This window comes from Peromyscus eremicus, chromosome 11, assembly GCF_949786415.1.
Source record: "Peromyscus eremicus chromosome 11, PerEre_H2_v1, whole genome shotgun sequence".
Lineage (NCBI taxonomy): Eukaryota > Metazoa > Chordata > Mammalia > Rodentia > Cricetidae > Peromyscus > Peromyscus eremicus.
The window spans coordinates 11,102,622-11,121,188 of record NC_081427.1 but is presented as its reverse complement, the minus strand read 5'-3'; the positions used below and the strand labels follow the sequence as shown (position 1 = coordinate 11,121,188).

The following is an 18,567-nucleotide window of genomic DNA, read 5'->3' as shown; positions in this document are numbered from 1 at the left end:
CAGGAACTGGAGAAAGAGCGGACTCTTCTCATGGAGGATGTAACGGCAAACAAAAGAAGGATGAAGGAGCTGGAAGATAATTTGCTTTATCGCCTGACGAGCACTCAAGGGTCACTGGTGGAAGACGAGAGTCTCATTGTTGTACTGAGCAACACCAAAAAGACAGCCGAGGAGGTGACACAGAAGCTGGAAATTTCTGTAGAGACAGAAATTCAAATTAACTCAGCCCGGGAGGAGTACCGACCTGGTGAGTCTGGTAATGGAAGACAAATGTCACAAGAAAATAGAGCGAGGCAGAAAAGAGAATTAGAGCAATGATTAAATGAGGACATTATAGAAATTATTGTGCAGTGTGGGGTGGCCAATTACGCTTTCTGCCTTTTCTTTTGAGAAGTTTAGGAAATCAGAAATGGGAAAATTATGTAATGGTATAAACTTTAGGTATTGTCTGTGGTTGCTGGAAAATCTTTAAGGCACTCTTGTTTTTAAAACAAGAGATTAAAATACTGCTACAAATTAGTGAAATCTGAGAAATTAGTACCGTGGACTTTCCCTTAGTTCCACACTATGTAGCAACAATGTGTTCATTTGGAAGTCAGTTCTCTGGTGCTTAATTTTGCCGCCTGTTTAATAAATAGGTGGTGTTAATTGGTTATTTCAGACACGTAAAGTATTCAATTGGCTATCATTTTGCTGTTTAACCATTTTCCTGAACGAAAAGTTGAAAGTATGGTATGGCCTTATGGATAGTCAAAGGCATCGTTTTTGAGATGTCTTGTATTGAAAGCTTGAGGCCAAGCTTAGGCTTGGTTCTTTGTGAGCTTCAGAATAAGGTCCTGTGTGACCTTCTGTATCCTTTGCTAAATGTTAAATAGAAAACCTTTAAAATTTTCTTTTCTTTTCATCTCTGATAAAACATAGAAAACTATACTTACAAAAGGAGTGTAGAGAGTTTAAAATGAGAACTGTCTTGGTATCATTAGTATCATTTGATAAATATAAATAAACTATGAAAAACTTATACATAAGAACTAAATAATAAGCACTGTTCTAGATCTCATTGTTAGTAAGCAGTTACTGATGAGGCAAAAAAAATGTTTTCAGTCATAGATTGGGGTGATATGCTTGTACAGCTCATTTATTTTCTATTCTTATGCTGTGTGCATCCTTGATCCTTGTCTTTCAGTTGCTACACGGGGCAGCATCCTCTACTTCCTCATCACTGAGATGCGCTTGGTTAATGAGATGTATCAGACTTCGCTCCGTCAGTTTCTGGGCTTGTTTGACCTTTCCTTGGCCAGGTACATCTGTCTCTAGGAAGTCGAGCTGAATTCTTTATCTGTGGACTAGAACGATGATATTAGAATCTCATTTTTGCTTGTCAGTAAGAGTATTTTCTTTTCCTAAATCTGAGATTAATGTAGTTATCACTATGTTAACAAATCATTCAGACTTGTCATCTTAGGCTCCGAGGAAGCCATGCCAGCCACTCATCCATTGATTTACCTCCATTGGTTTCATGTGTTCCACTAAATGGGAAAATTTCCAAGACATTGTTGTGAGTAATAATGGCCTGTGGGTAAAATTGATTTAGATAACAATGAGGAATCCTGTTATGTTGTTTCATGTTGAGATAATTCTTGTTATTTTAGATTTTGGAGCCTTTTCTTGATGTGTAAAAGTAAAAGTTAATCCTTTATTTCCCACTGGAAATGCTGTTTTTATAGACAGTAAAAGGGCAGTGGGACAGCATCTTTTAAATGGTCTCTTCCTCAGGTCTGTCAAGAGCCCAATTACAAGCAAGAGGATTGCTAATATCATTGAGCACATGACTTATGAAATTTTCAAGTATGCTGCCCGAGGCTTATATGAGGAGCACAAATTCCTGTTCACGTTGTTGCTCACCCTAAAGATTGACATTCAGAGGAACCAAGTTAAGCATGAAGAGTTTCTCACCCTCATTAAAGGTCAGTAGAAAGTGTTGTGCACAGAGCAGATGCTGTGACTGCTCTTCACAGTACTTTTATTTTACCTTTGGACTCATATTAGTTTCTTTGCATTTTATTTATGACTTACATGAGTTATTTTGTTTGATCATCTATTGAATAATGGATATTTGTTGGAGATCTACTATGTCTCAGGGCATGGAACAGACATTTTATTGAACCAAACCCTTTGCAGAGTCCCTGATTCATGGAGGAGGGAGAAAGTACAAAGTAAAGAAACAAGTAAACTACATACTATGTGGGAAGCTAACAAGCACTTTAGAAAAATGGGAGGAAATGAGTTTTTACTTTTCTTTTGCTATGATCCAACTTTTCCTTGATCCAACTTCATCTCCCCCCCACCCCCCAAAAAATAAAACTCAAGGGGCAAAGGACTCATTTGGTGCATAATTTAAGATGCAGTCTATCATGGCAGGAAATTAGGGCAGCAAGAAGTTAATGAGCCATCCATATCACACCCACAGTCAGAAAACAGGGGTCAGGGGATGTTTGTCTCTTACATGATTCTACGTCCTGCTAAGTTGATAACACTCAATAGGAAGGAGGGGATGGGTGAACATAGGCTATGAGACATAAGGACAGTTTAAAGCTCTACATTGGGTGTATAATAGATTCTCTAGTAGAGTAGATCTTCCTTAGTGATTGGTACCTGATTGAAGGTTTGAAATAACCGAGAAGAAAGTTTATAGAAGGAGTTTTGAAGAGGAAGGAGGTAACACAAGGGCTTCCAGTGGGAATGAGAGCAGTGTGTTGGAGACAAAACAATGTTTCCAGGGGCTCAGAGCAGAATGGGTGAGGTGATCTGCAAGCTAGTTCATAGATTGTTTATTCTGTACTTATTGCATTGATCATGAGTAGTCCTTTGGGTTACTAGGATATATAGTTGAATGGAAAGCCAGGAGGCACAGACATGTAGGCACACAGTCTTTAAATGGTATCTATTTATTGTACATAGTAATGTCTTTCATGAAGTTTTCTTTCTAGTGCTGGGAATTGAATGCATTCTGGACAAGTACTCTAATACTACTGAGCTCTTTTCCCAGTTACATAAAGATACTTTCATACAAATATGTCATACAATTCGATCTTATTTATCCTCTTATTCCCTTATTCCTTCCCCCCTCCTAGTCCCCTTCTTTGCCTCAGTTTCACTTCTACATTCATGACATATGTATGTGTCATGATTTTTTTTTTCTGAGATGGGTAACAGCCTTGGCTGTCATGGAACTCGCTCTGTAGATAAGGCTGGCCTTGAACTCACAAAGATCCACTTGCTTCTGCCTCCCAAGTGCTGGGATTAAAGGCGGGTGCCAACACCACTACCTGGCATGTCTTATAAAAGTCTAGGATTAACACAGAAAATAAAGTGTGGTATTTGTTTGAATCTGCTTTCACTTAATATGATCTGTATTTACATCAATTTTCTTGCAAACAACATAATTTTACTCCTTATGGCTGAATAAAATCTCTACTGTAAGTACATATACATGTGTCTGTGTGTCTGTCTGTTATAGTCTTCATTTGTTAGTTATGAATAGTGCTGTAATACATCTTGAAAGTATCTCTGTGGTGTGGTAACTTAAAGGCCTCCAGATATATACCCAAGAGTGGAATAGCTGAACTATATGGTAATTTGGATTTTCTGAGGAAACGCTATACTGTTTTCCACAGTGGTTGGAGTGATTTGTATTCCCACCAGCAATGTCTAAATGTATCCTTGCCAGTTCTTGTCATTATTTGTTTTCTTAATGGCAGCTCATCTGACTGGGGTGATGGAATATTAATAGTCTAAGTTCATATTTCCTGATGGCTAAGGATGTTGAACATTTTCATTTGCTTATTGGCCATTTGTTCCTGCTCTTATTGTCATTGTCATCGTTGTCCTCCTCCTCCTCTTCTTCAAACTATTTATCATCCCACTCATTGATTGGATTGTTTAATTTTTTGCTACTTAGGTTTTTGAGTTCTCTCCATAGTCTAGATACTAATTGTCTGACATACAGCTTACAAAGATTTTTTCTTTCATCCTGTACTCTTTCTCTTGACTTGATTAGTTTTTGCTAAGCATATTTTAAAAAAATATTCCATCTCATTTCTCAATTTTCTCATTTTATTTCCTGTGCTATTGGAGTCTTTACAATCTTTCCACTCTGCCTTCTATAATGATCCCTGAGCATTTGGAGGACAGGGTGTGGTATTCATATTCCATTTAGGGATGAGTATTCTGTTCCGCTGTTTCTTGCTTTCTGCCAGTTTTGGGTCTGAGTTAATTACCATCTATTGACAAAAGATGCTTCTCTGATGAGGATTGAGAGATGCACTAATCAATAGTCATACCAGTATATTATTAGGACTCTGTATAATACTATGCACGTTTAGCAGAATAATAGCAGGTTTTGCCCTAAAGCCTATGCCATGGGTTCTTGGCTCTAGCAATGCTGTCAGGTGTGGGTTTGATCTTGTGGAGTGGGCCTTGAATTTAGTCAGCAAGTAGTTAGATACTACAATGACAGTCATGCTACTGTAGGATCAATGAGTAGGTGTCTTGTATTAGTCTGGTTTTTAATATTGTTCTCAAGGTTCACAGCTATGTGAGATCAAGGATTCCTTTTATCCTCCATAGTATACATAGCACATTTGAGTTCTATGAAAGCTAGCCAATAGGGATGAAGCTTCAAAGTGAGTAGCAGCTTGATTTCTTCATGTTCTGAGTGAGGTAACCCAGACCTAGAAAGACAAACGTCATATGTTTTCTCTCATTCATGGTTGTTAGCTATAAATTGCTGTGGGATGTTTTGTATGGCAAATGTGTTGTTCTGATTGGTTAGTAAATAAAACACTGATTGGCCAGTAGTCAGGCAGGAGGAAGTATAGGCGGGACAAGGAGGAAAAGAATTCTGGGAAGTGGCAGGCTGAGTAAGAGACACTGCCAGCCACCGCCATGACAAACAGCATGTGAAGATGCCGGTAAGCCACGAGCCATGTGACAAGGTATAGATTTATAGAAATGAATTAATTTAAGATATAAGAACAGTTAGCAAGAAGCCTGCCACAGCCATACAGTTTGTAACCAATATAAGTCTCTGTGTTTACTGAGTGGCTGTGGGACTGGCGGGTGAGAGAGATTTGTCCTGACTATGGGCCAGGCAGGAAAACTCTAGCTACAATAAATCTTCAGATATGTGTTTTTAATTTAGAAAACCCATAGATATTCAGGAAATTATTATAAGGCCGTGGGTCCAGGGGAGATGGAACATAGTGGTATAAAAGGTTAAAATGGAAAAAAGGAGCAGGAGGGGTTAAAACGGGGAAGGGCAATGTAGAGGAGGGAATATGGGGAGGGATAACTAACACTAAGTACATTTCAAAAATTCATTTGGAAACCTACTAGTATAAACACTTCCTTAAATATATGCATATATAAAACAAATTAAAAGATAGTGGGTCTATGTGGTAGTTTGAATGAGAATGCCCCCCACAATCTCATATTTTTGAGTATTTGGTCCCCAGCTTGTATAACTTTTTGGGAAAAAATTATGAGGCATGGCCTTGTTGGAAGAGTTGTATCACTGGGGGTAGACTTTGAGGCTTCAAAAACTTGTTCCATTCCCAGTCTCTCTCTGTGTTTTATGTTTGTGTCTCACAATGTAAGCTCTCAGGTCTTCCGTTGTTCCACCATCATGTACTGCAATACTCTGAAACTGTAAGCCAAATTAAACTCTTTTATAAGTTGCATTGGGCATGGCATTTTACCACAGCAAATTTTAGAAAAGTAACTAAGACACCCTATAATGGGTGACAGTGTCTCTTTTAGTCCCCATGGTCTAAGAAATAAAAGTTCCAGTGCCAGTGATGGGTTACTCCTCTTGGAGTTGTTGGCTCATGAGGTCCCATTGACACACAAACATTATAGGCTATTACCAATGCTACTTGGAACTTGATGGGAAGACCCTATTGCTGAAGGAACTACATACTTGAGTCATACATAGAACATGGAGAGAGCAAGCTAGCACTCACCTGGAATCTAGCCATTTCCACAGAATTAAGTCTGCTGCTCTATGACCATAGGAGGTCTTTCCATCCCCTGGTATCTTCTTGAATTTCTTTCTTCACTTTTCTGAACTTTTAATTGTAGAGGTCTTTTATTTTCCTGGTTAGGTTTACTATAAGGTATTTCCTTTTCTTTTCTTTTGAGGTCTTTGAAATATTTTAATCTTAAAGAAAATATCATCCTACACAGAATAGCAAAGGATAACTTTCATTTGCTTTGTTGATGTAATTTTTTTTAATTGTTTGTGCCTTAGTTAGGGTTTCTATGTTGTGATGAAACATCATGACCAAAAGGAACCGGAAGAAGAATGAGTTTATTTGGCTTACACTGCCATATCACCGTTGGTCATCAAAGGAAGTCAAGACAGGAACTTGGAGGAAGGAGCTGGTATAGAGGGCATGGGCGACTGCTTACTGCCTTGCTTCCCATGGCTTGCACATCCTTTTTTTTTTTTTTTTATAGAACTCAGGATAGGGGTTTATAGAACCAGCCCAGAGGGGTCCCCCATACGAAATGGGTTGGGTCCTCCCACATCAATCACTGATTATGAAAATGCCCTACAGACTTGATTACAGCTTGATTTTATGGAACCATTTTCTGAATTGAGACTCCCTCCTTTCTGGATGATTCTAGTTTGTGTCACATTGACATAAAGCTAACAAGCACAGCACAATTTGAGAATTTCATACACGAATATGTTTTTTGAATATCAACTCTACTTTCCTTCTCCCCAACTTCCCCCATACAAGCCTCCATTAGTTTATACTCCCAACTTCAACTACTCTTTTTAAGTCCACTGAATCCACTCAATGCTGCCTGTACGTCCATGAGTGTAGGGCCATGCAGTGGTACACAGGGAGGCATCCCTGATGACTACCCTCTAGCAGCAGCTCTCCATTGCCAATGTATTAAATTTCACCCTAAATACTTGCATTTGTAACCATCTGATAGTGCACTCTCACCCTTCATCATAGAAGATTCTTCTTATATTGGTGAGAGACTAATTGCCTCCACCATTGAAGGTTAAGTTGGAAATAAAGAGCTCTTTGAACTAGTAAGTATTGAGCCCTTACCAGACACTAACTCCACTGATGTCTTGATCTTAGAGTTTCCCTACTCAAGAGCTGTGATAAATTAATTTCTGTAATTTTTAAGGAGTCTTTTACCCAGCAAAGGTAGTCTATTATAGCAGCCCACATAGCCTGTGAGAAAAAGTAACTTTATTCCACTACCAGTTTTTATTCATCTCTAAGATGACAAAGCTTATGTGAGATACTAAATTCTTCTTAACTGTTGCATTTTATGATGACATGGAATAACTGCTGCTTTTTCATTATAAACATGGGTCATTTAAAAAGAAAATATTAGAATAAAATGGAAATTGACATTTTTTTCCCCAAAGCAAGAGTTTCAAGGAATGAAGATAAAAAATTAATCTTGGCCCAGCTGGGAATGTTTTAAAATTGAAAATAGATTCTTCACTCATACAATACATGCCAACCACATTTCCCCTCCCTCCACTCCCCCCACCACTTCCCTTATCCCCCAGATCCACTCCCCGTTCATTTCCTCTTCAGAAAAGAGCAGGCTTCCAAGAGACAACAAGCAAACACGACAAAATAAGATACAGTAAGACAAGGCGGAAGTCCTCATATCAAGGCTGGACAAGGCAAGACAATAGGAGGAAAGGAGTCCCAAGAGCAGGCAAAAGAGTCAGGGATATGCCAGCTCCCACTGTTAGGAGTCCCATAAAACACCAAGCTAATAGCCATAACATAGATGCAGAGGCCCCCATGCAGGCCCTGTGCTTGGTGTTTCAGTGTCTGTGAGTCCATGTGAGCTCTGCTGAGTTTAGTTTTTTTCTTTCTCAGCTGTTTCTTAAAGAATCTATTTAATCTGCTGTTATGTTATCAAAAATAGTTTCCCCCTCCCCCTAATATACAACCATTCATTGTGCTTAATTGTACATTTTTAGAACAGGCAAGACAGTTGCAACATAGTTGCCCTCTATTAAATACTGGACAGTGCTTCAACCTACAAGGCTCTCTCATTCCTTTCCAAGAATAGTCTTTTGTTAACTCACTGGTCACTTCCTTATTTTTTCCATTTTGCTAGAAAATGGGCAGTTATCATGGAAACTGGTGAAACATCTATTGATCACGGTGCTATGATCATTAGGTCTTTAGCTCCCCCCTGCTATTACAACAAGTTGTTTTCACTTTATGAGCTAATATTTGTATTGAAATAGTTTCAAGTCCCCATTTATCTTATTATAAATGAACTAAGATTGATTTGACAAAACCATGCAGTTTGATAGTACATGGTACCTAGATTAAGTAGAGAATGGCTCAATAAACATCTTTTATATTATTTGTCTATAACCTGCTCTATAAAACAAAGAATCTTAAGATGACCAGGTGGGTTAGTTTTCCTTTTATGAATAATGTTTGGAACATTTTCCTCTGAAATACTTCAATGGGTGTTATTTAGTAGACAGCATATTTTATCATTTGAAAGATTCCCTAATGCTTTCTTTTACTTAAAATATGATTTTTACCTGCTGAGATTTTTTTTTGAAGTGGCAGGAATGGTATTTTGAAGGCATCCTTCATCATTTGGTGCTAAAAGTTATGTGTGCTTAGGTCAGTTATCAGAAAAAGACAGGAGTCAGTATCAAATGGAAATTGTTGTTGTTAGATTATCTAATATAAGCAATGTGACACAGTCCCTAGGATAGGGTCAAAACGGATGTAAATTGTTTATGGAAGTGAATCCTTCAGATATTTTTAGTGATACTAGCATCTGTAGGCAAACGATGTATTTAAAATTAGCATGCCAGTATATTGACAAGAGCTTTTCATTTAGTGACCTGCCATGTCCTCAATCCTGCATGGTTTATACGCTTACAGTGTGACATGTAGGCCATATTATTTAAAACTTGGAAGGAGAGTTCTAGGCCGATAAGATAGCTTGTCCTAGATGTTGGCCAGGCTAACTGGGTTAGAATCCAGCATCAGCTTGTTTCCAAAGTTTCTCTATAATCACCTATTCATTTATTTAGGTTTGAAGCATGCTCCTCACTATGATTTATATCTCCAAATTTAATAACTGTCAAAGTAGTAAAGTAATTGAAATTAAGATACTTCAAATAGAAACATTTACTAAATGAATTGTTTTAAAGTAAAGAAAGAAAAACTAGCAACTTCTCATGTTTAATTTTGAAGGTGGTGCCTCATTGGATCTTAAAGCCTGTCCTCCTAAACCATCAAAATGGATCCTAGACATGTCCTGGCTGAATTTGGTGGAACTTAGCAAACTTAGACAGTTTTCAGACATCCTTGATCAGGTACTACGTTCTTTGAATGTACTTAAGCTGCTGCCATGGTGAGCAGCTTTCAGACTCATCACCACAGTGTTTGTGGAGGAGAAGATGCTTCCTTCCTACACTGTCAGTCTCAGAAGGTATTGTACGTGTTTGGCCTTCCTGCACTTGTCCATGGCTTGAAAACAGGAGCACTCACTGAAGGCTGGATACACAGGAAGAAGTGTGCTCAGGAAGTTTCATTGACACTGTCTCAGCCTACATGTCCCTATAAAGGCCTATCTATAGAAAAACTGATAGGTCCAATAAGACAGAATAATTAAATGCATGCATAATTCTGTATATGTGCTCTTTTCAGAGATTAAATGTAAAGAAATATAAATATCTTTTTCTACTAAATTTTCCTTCTTATCCTTTGTCTCTCTCCTTGCTCTTCCTCTGCCCTTCCTTCCAGTTTCTTCTTAATTAGTCATCCAGGTCTGAACTTCATGGTGACATTTGTCCCTTGATCTGTAGCTGTCACTGTTCTTTAAACCACTCAGTTGCCCACGATCAGTGTATGTGCAGGAATTGTGGAAGCTGAGTATAAAACAAGGCTGCAAGGAGGTTATTCAAGATCTGGTGATCACAGAGACGTGACAGTGACAGCTTGATGACTTTATTCAGGGACAGATTGCAGGGGCTATGGATGTTCGTTTTGACTAAGAAATATCCTGAGATGGGACTTGAACTTCCACAGTTCAAGTCTTCCAGATGTTTAAATTCTGATATGTTTTTATACTTTGGCTCACAACTGGTGATGTTTATTATCACTAACCTGTAATTTGGGTATAACCAATTGTTTTAGGAAAAATACCTTAATTTTGGAATTATTAACATACTGCAGTTTATCCTTCCACTAGGATAGATCCAGGACTCTTCCCTGGATCACTCTGATCAGAATTTGCTGCCTTTGGAGAGAGTGTTACATGTGTGAAATCTTGCCCCATTGTGAAGCCTTTGATGATTGAAACAGATTAGTTTTTATTCTTATATGGCGCTTTCTGAGCATGAACCCAGAAAAATTCTTCTTTTGATTAAACCAGGAAATATACTTGAAGCTTTCATCCAAGAGATTATCAGATTCTATTAATTTATAGATGTGATTTGTTTGTGTGAAGCTTTTGATGTGTTTGCCTCTATGACACTAGTGTCCTATTGGTTTCTGGATTCCAGAGGATAATGCACTGTGTGTTTTGCCAATTGCCTACAAGTAGCAGGTGTCTGCTCATCCATGTGATGATGATATTGGATGTAATCACTCAAATTACTTCAGATCGATAGAATATTGATCCCAAACCTGTTTATTCAATAACAAATATGTATTAAATGTCTTCCTTTGTGTCAAGAGTGGTCCTAGGAAATGAGGAAACATGAATGAATAAGGTCTGATTATAAGAGGATTTTGTGGAGCAAATCAGACTTCTCTGAGATAATGAAAATGAGGCTCCATTGATTTTTCTTTATTTATAAATTCATTACCATAAAGGCAGAGGTGAAATCAAGTATCTCTATATTCTCCCTACCTTGGCAGCTAGCTATAGGCTAATGATAACATAGACTGATTTGGGAGCAAGTGATATTTGGTCTTAGACTTTTTGACACTAGGACATATAAAGTTTAAAAATGGTGAAGGTATATAGCTTACATATGCCTAGAATGGTCAGAAAGTTTAATAGAAAATGTCCATGAGCATTTACTGAAAGACTTTTGTGTAACATGACCCACTTCTTATCCCATGGTATTTTCAGATATCAAGAAATGAAAAAATGTGGAGAATTTGGTTTGACAAGGAAAACCCAGAGGAGGAACCTCTTCCAAATGCTTACGATAAATCGCTTGACTGCTTCAGACGTCTTCTTCTCATTAGGTCGTGGTGTCCCGATAGAACCATCGCCCAGGTAAAGTGTGTATTAAAAGGAAACTACAGAGAATGTTCTAAAGGAGAATTTTCCTTTAACTTTAGGGAAGTATTTTGAATGTGATTATCAACCAGAATTTCCTTTTGGGCTTCCAAGCAGTTTTATAGTTGAAACAAATGTGATGAATGGGAACGTAAACAGTGGATGAAGCACTGAACTGTATACTTCCCTGAATGATTTCTTAAACCCCTTTGGTCCTAGTGCTGCAACAAAATCAAATGAGAAAATCATGACTCTGAGCTTGGCACGTAAGAATAACATAAATGTAATGTATTATTCTCATGTATCATTTTACAATAACTCAGAAATGGTAGAGCTGCTCTATTTTACCAGCTGTAAATCAGCTCCTGTAGAAGCAAGAAAACCTCAGAAACATTAGTGAGAAAGCAATCTAGCAGGACAGACACAGTGCCAGTTCCCTGAATAATGCCACAGCTCTAGTGAGAGGAATCAGGTTGTCTTAAAACTGAGTTCTGCACATGGCTGAAATGTGAATCCTTCCTCCAAAAGCTTCATCTTCCCCAAGGCTTTTTATACACTGGCCTTACATCTAGGCATTCACCCACTGCGGGGGGTGGGGGGTGGTGGTGGGGGAGGCACAGGTCTTGCTTTCACAGTTAAAACTTTAAAATTTAGCACAGGTAGACGTCGTAATGGCTTCCATAAAGCAATGATAGAGCGAAATCTGCTGCTGGACTCTGTATTCACCCTATTCTCTATAAAGACTATTACAAAGTTTACAACTCGACTCAGGTACCACGAATCATAAAAACAGCTAGATCCAAAGGCTTATTAAGAAAAGAAAAATGAGTTTTGCCACTTAGGGCACTGAGGTCACTAGTCTATTCAGTTTCCCTTATCAACTTTATTATTTCCACTCCGCCCCAATGAATGGTCCAACAATTGCCTTTTTTCAGGGTGGTATAGGAGGGAAGGTGTGAGTACAGTTGTTTATCCATCTCTACCTCCTTACCTCCCTTCTCTTTTTCCACAGAAAACATTTAGTTTCAAAGTTAAAATGAAGGCCTTCAGACTCTTCTGGAACATTGCCCTCTTTGTATGGCTTTGTTGTTCCCAGACAGGTCACAAGTATGGCTTCTTTTCTGCACACTGTGTATCTTCTTGGTCACTCTGATACATCCTTTATATTCTAAAAGAAATGGCAAGAACATTCCACTTCCCAGCTTTTCAAGTCATGCAGTGGCTTACCATGACTCTTACAATCACACTGAATTCCCGAATAAAATCCAAATGGTCCTCTGGCAATATATTACACCCTCTGAAATTTGTATCTGTATGAGTCTTTTTAAAATTTATTGCCAGATAATCACTACAAGGTGTATATACTCTGTCCCCATTCCCCATTAGCAATATCAGGCTGTAACTGATTCACTGCAGCTTGTGTAGTGTGATGGTCCACAGTAGGGAATGTCAGGTGGGTTGGCCATAAGAATACCACACTGTCAGAGGGTATCTAATGCTACATACACAGTGATGTCTAAAAAACATGCCACAAAGGGAGGTCAGTCCATATGAGATAGCTTCTGAGTTCATTTTCCCTTCTACTCAAAGGTTGAGCCTGCTTAATTGAGACCAGATGGAACAGAATGTTCTTTGGAGTTGGACAGAATCACTTGTGAAAATGTAGCACTGTATATTTATTCGTGCCAATGAATTGTTAAGTTTTTATAGGTTGGCAGGCTGTGCAGAAGTCTGGCTGGCCCTCACCAAATCATCACTTACACAAATTGTGCTGGATGTCCTCTGTGCAGATGAGACAATTTATTCTTGTTTGCTCCAAAATTCCTGCACATGTGTTCACTGTGTGAAGTACATCCCACTCTGACTTTCCTTTGTCTGGACAAGGCCCACCCACACTCTATGGTCAGCTTAAATACTTGTTTGATAATAAGCAAGCTCTGATGCATTTCTGCAACAGCAATTGGTTTTGTCATTGTACATCCTCTGGAGGATGTCATTTATTTGCTATTACTTGGTCATTTTATGTCTAATCCTGAGGAGAAGCAGGATTCCCAAAGACAGGAGAATCATCTTGTCACTGGGCCACCTGACACACATCCTTGGACAGAGAAGGAGGTTGAAGCTTCATGACTGTTGTAAGACAGAGATTTATAGGGATGGGGAGACTCAGTATTGCCTGTTGGCTCAATGAGATGGTGCTTATGTTGGGCTGAGTTATGGAGGAGAGGAAATTTATTATTACTCACACATGTTGTAGTTTTGTCTTGAGGCTTACATCACAGAATGAACTGCAAACCCTGGACTTGAAGCCAATCAGAAACAGTAGCTGTGATCCTGAGAATGCCTCTCTTTCCCAGGAACAAGGCTTTTATCAAAAAATTCTATCATAATTTCCGTTTTACGTAAAATAGCTTTCTTTATCAAGGAGTTAGAAAATGAAGGTTTGACCTCCCCAACAAAATTGATCAATGCCTCAGGTATCTTCTGAGCTAAGCATAACTTTTATATTTTTAATACATAAAAACAATAAGAAGAATGGTATTTTATGATGTGAAAACCATGTAACAGTCAAATTTCACTATAATGTTTTTAAAGTTTTATCTTAATTATCAAATAATTGTATACATTTCTAGGATTTCATTACATGTGTACATTGTGGATTAGTTAAGTCAGGCTGTGAAGGTTTTTTTTTTTTTTGGTTTTTCGAGAAGGCTGTGAAGTTTATTGGAACAAAGTCACATCCTTTTTTTTTTAATGTATTGTATCAAGCTGCTTTTGTGCTACAATGGATGGGTTAAATAATTGCAAGAGACCATGTAGCTAGAAAAGCTCCAGTGATTTGCCATGTGACCCCCTACTGTATTGTAGTGTCTTGTATGGCAGTGTCCACACCGGGTCTATGTTGATATGTATGGTGGTTTGGGTGGTATTGAATACCCCAGGAGAGCCACACTGAGAAGCTGCAGGGAAGGCCTGTGCCTCTGGTTGAGCAGAAACTGCAGCTGTGGAATGACCAGACTTTGAATTGCTTCCTGACTGCAGATCTTCAGTGACTTCAAATGTGTACGTAGAGTTTTTGATGGCATCAGTAGACATGTTAAGCAAACGTTTCAAGTACTTGTCAAAAGGATGCAGAAAAATACTTGGGCATGTAGAGCAAGGTTAGATTTTCATGCTGGATCTTGTCAATTTAGAAAACATGGAGATATAATGGCATATTGTGTCTCAAATTCAGTTGGATTGAACTCTGCATCTTTAGAATACCTCTTAACTACTAAAACCAAGAAAGGGGAGGAAGGTCTGAATGAGTGATACCTTCCATGACTCAGAGGCATGAATCTTGACTGGTTACTTCCTTCCATTTGACTAGCTCTATTAGTGAGAAAGAACTCTGACCAGAAACTTCACAGCCCCCTAAGAAGCTAAGAAGCTAGCCTTTTCATCGAAATCATTTACAGATAGCCGTCAAGGCAAGAAAACTGTGCACTCTACCAAATCAGCATACGTTTAATCTTGCATTGGTGAACTGGACATTATGGTTTATGATAGGGCAGGGTTGGAGCTGAGATGATGGGAGAGGGGCCCATAGGACAGTGGTCCAGTGCTTTCTCAGGTATCATCTGTGATCATTCCCACTAGGGAATTGGAACATAATGTCTCCTTTTCCTTGTGCAGAAGATTGGTATTTCATAGCATGTTTTACTTTCTAATATGAGGGACAAAGTTATCCATCAGGAAAATCCAAAAGTAGAGCATTCCAGATATTCAGTTGTCTTGTCTCAGTTGGCACCCATTTCTGCTATTATGAAGATACTAGACATCTTCACAGGCCACCAGATTTCCTTGTCATGACCTGGACTCAGGAGGTCCAGGTTAAGGCTAGTTAAGCCATCTTTGGTTTGAAAGTATCCTGAGTTTGATTTTAGTAACTATTCTGTACACTGCTTTTATCCTTAATATCTTGGTCTTGATTCTCAGAATGATTCTGCAGCCCAGGTCTTTGAGCTTACACTGGTAAAATGTTCATCATTCATGATTGTTACCGTTATAGCTCAGGTCTGTCTGAAGCTTCAGAGTCAAGGGAAGCTCCATGTGCATTCCACTGGGAATAGGATTGAGTACACTCATCACTGGCTTTTAGGGAGGATAATTTAACATATTGACAGTTGGGTTCTGCTTGTATCATGAGAAAGATTGATCTGGGGAACCTCACTGTGGAGACATGTGGATATCACAAATGAGTTAGGAGAAGACACTGGAATTGGAGAACAGTTTTTTTTTAAAGAGGGGCAATCCAGTTATTGTGAGGGAAAGAATAGGGATTAAGGGTCATAGGTACTATATTGGCAGTTGAAAAAAATTGGTCTTTGACCTTTTAGAAAAAGAATATCAGGTATTACTTATGATAAAAAGTGAAGTTAAAAAAAAAACCTGTGATCTTATCAACATGGATTTCATTCAAAATTCAAACAAAATTAATAATAGAAAGACAGGACCAAAAAATAGAGAGGGATGATGAAAATGATGAGCAGAAAGATTATCAAGTAAATATTTTAAAAATGAATTAACTAATTGATTCACTAATAAGTGTAATAGTTATTCAATGATCATCTATTTGGTAAATACTAATTAAATTTCAAGCATTGTACTGTTGAACTATTTGGAATTAGGGTTGCATCCTAAATGATAAGGTTTCCAAATATTATGTAGACAGCAGAGAGGTATCAGTGTGCTGAAATGGGAGCCTGGGTCATTTACCTTAGGTTCTGAAGTTCTGATTGTGGTTTTGCCTGGCAAATAACACAGCCTTTCTGAGTATAGCTTTGAAATGTACTCAAACAGCAAACAAACACCAGGAAAAGAAGACTCTGCCCCATTTCCCTAGCAGTTAACATGGACTTCTTTGAGATCGTCTGCAGAAGTCATACTGTATTGTGATACACGAAGGGACTAGATGTATTTTCTTGACTTTGAACCACTTTTGGCAGGCTCGCAAGTACATCATGGACTCTATGGGAGAGAACTATGCAGAGGGAGTTATCCTGGACTTGGAAAAGACATGGGAGGAATCTCACCCATGGACACCACTCATCTGCCTCCTGTCCATGGGATCTGACCCCACGGATTCCATCATTGCTTTGGGGAAGAAGCTAAAAATAGAAACACGCTATGTGTCCATGGGCCAGGGCCAGGAGGTCCATGCAAGGAAGCTGTTGCACCAGACCATGGCAAATGTAAGGCCAAATGTCTAGATTAAAAAAAAAAAAACCTTGAGGGCTGGAGAGATGGCTCAGAGGTTAAGAGCACAGGCTGCTCTTCCAGAGGTCCAGAGTTCAATTCCCAGCAACCACATGATGGCTCACAACCATCTATAATGAGATCTGGTGCCCTCTTCTGGCATGCAGGCATACATGCAAGCAGAACACTCTATATATAATAAATAAATCTTTAAGCCGGGCGGTGGTGGCGCACGCCTTTAATCCCAGCACTCGGGAGGCAGAGCCAGGTGGATCTCTGTGAGTTCGAGGCCAGCCTGGGCTACCAAGTGAGTTCCAGGAAAGGCGCAAAGCTACACAGAGAGACCCTGTCTCGAAAAACCAAAAAAAAAAAAAAAAAAAAAAACCAAAAAAAAAAAAACCTTGAGATTGTGATATGGACACTGTAGATAATTTTATTTAAAATATCCCACAGATCGGATATTAGGGAATTTTTGCATAGTCCACACATTAGGTGGCTATATGTAAAGAATCTCATAGTTATAGTGTAATTCATGTGAAAATTAAGATTTATCATTTTAAGGCTCTGTTTTTGAACAAAATTAGATTCACAGGGAAGTTTCTTCCATAGTCTAGAGGTATATGTTTGGTTGCCAGTTGAGAACCTAGAAGAGAAGGAAAACTTAAAATTCTGTGTGCAAACTTTCTTCCTAGTGTTTTCAGTGTGGTTGTTTTCTACCCAAGGTGATGGTTCCTCAGTCCAGGCCCTGCCTGGTTTGCCCTCTACAGATCCAGCTTCTCATTTTTCCCTAGAGAGGTGTGGACACACTGGGTGCTGTACCTCCTTTTTTCTGACTCCCCTCTCCTCTCAGTCCAGGCCGGATGTCTTCCTCTTTGGTCTTTGTACCATTTTCTTCTCCTCTGCCTCTTTCAATCTTATGCTTTCAGCCACTCTTGGCCACTCCCAGAAGCATCCTGAGTGCAGCTTAGGGTTCAGTTTTCTGGAATCTGTTTACATGTCATCAGTATTGTTTATCACACTGTCTATGACTTTGGGGTCATGCCTTAAAGGCCTTTGATGTAGTTTTAATGGCATTGGGGGAGGGAACCGAGCTCAGTTTTACTTGTAAGTTCTGTTACCTTTTTCTCTGGTTATTGCCATGAATGATCCGAAGGATCATTATGTCTATTGGCATGACAGTGTGCTATGGGACAAATGTGTGCAACAATACCCCAAAATCACATTGTGTATCTCAAGTAAGCATTATTGAACTCTTAGAGTTGGCCTAGATTAATTTAAAGTGATTGCTATGCTTCTGTTTTAAATTTTAATGACATAATTTCTGAAGAAAGTTGTATTGAAATCTCCAGGTGAACGGAACTAACCTAATTTCCATCTGCTGCTGGTATTTCCTAGGGTGGATGGGTACTTTTACAGAATTGCCATCTGGGACTTGACTTCCTGGATGAACTAATGGACATCATTACAGAAACAGAGACTGTGCACGACACTTTCCGCCTGTGGATTACCACCGAGGTTCACAAGCAGTTCCCTATAACTCTTCTTCAGATGTCCATCAAGTTTACCAACGAGCCACCTCAGGGCCTCCGGGCAGGCCTGAAAAGAACATATGGTGGTAAGTTGGGGAATGCTCCTGAGTCTGCAGGACTTGCACACAAGCTGTTTTCTTAAAGAAGTTATAAAAGCAGAATTAGCAGAGGGTACTCTTCCTTTGCCCGTCAGAGACTCGATAGCTTGTATTGTGCTCCATGGAAAATGATGTGAATTCATGAGCCCGTGAGTTTCTACTTTCAGTTTTTCTGTCTTTCTAATATTGTTCTACTTAAGCCTGTGCCGGATGCCTTTGTTGTTTGTGTCTCTCGACTCCATACATACATTAGTGTAGCAGTGCAGCGTCTTCTGAAAGGAAGGTCTGAGCTAAACGTGTGATCCGATCCATCTGACTAGGGCCATACATCAGAGCATCAGCTCCATTAAGAATCAGACAATGGTGGAGCATGGACCATG

At 39.0% G+C, this 18,567-nt stretch overlaps 1 protein-coding gene across 1 annotated transcript in view; it reads left to right on the top strand.

The window, feature by feature from the left end:
• The window catches only part of Dnah5 (dynein axonemal heavy chain 5), a gene marked incomplete at its 5' end in the record, with an annotated part of 220,050 nt that overhangs the window by 178,943 nt on the left and 22,540 nt on the right, over window positions 1-18,567 (top strand). The window contains 7 exons of the mRNA XM_059276732.1: window positions 4-247; window positions 1,187-1,301; window positions 1,777-1,967; window positions 9,282-9,403; window positions 11,170-11,319; window positions 16,311-16,556; window positions 17,956-18,175. Coding sequence (XP_059132715.1) covers window positions 4-247; window positions 1,187-1,301; window positions 1,777-1,967; window positions 9,282-9,403; window positions 11,170-11,319; window positions 16,311-16,556; window positions 17,956-18,175 — 1,288 coding nt within the window. The remainder of the gene's footprint in view (window positions 1-3; window positions 248-1,186; window positions 1,302-1,776; window positions 1,968-9,281; window positions 9,404-11,169; window positions 11,320-16,310; window positions 16,557-17,955; window positions 18,176-18,567) is intronic.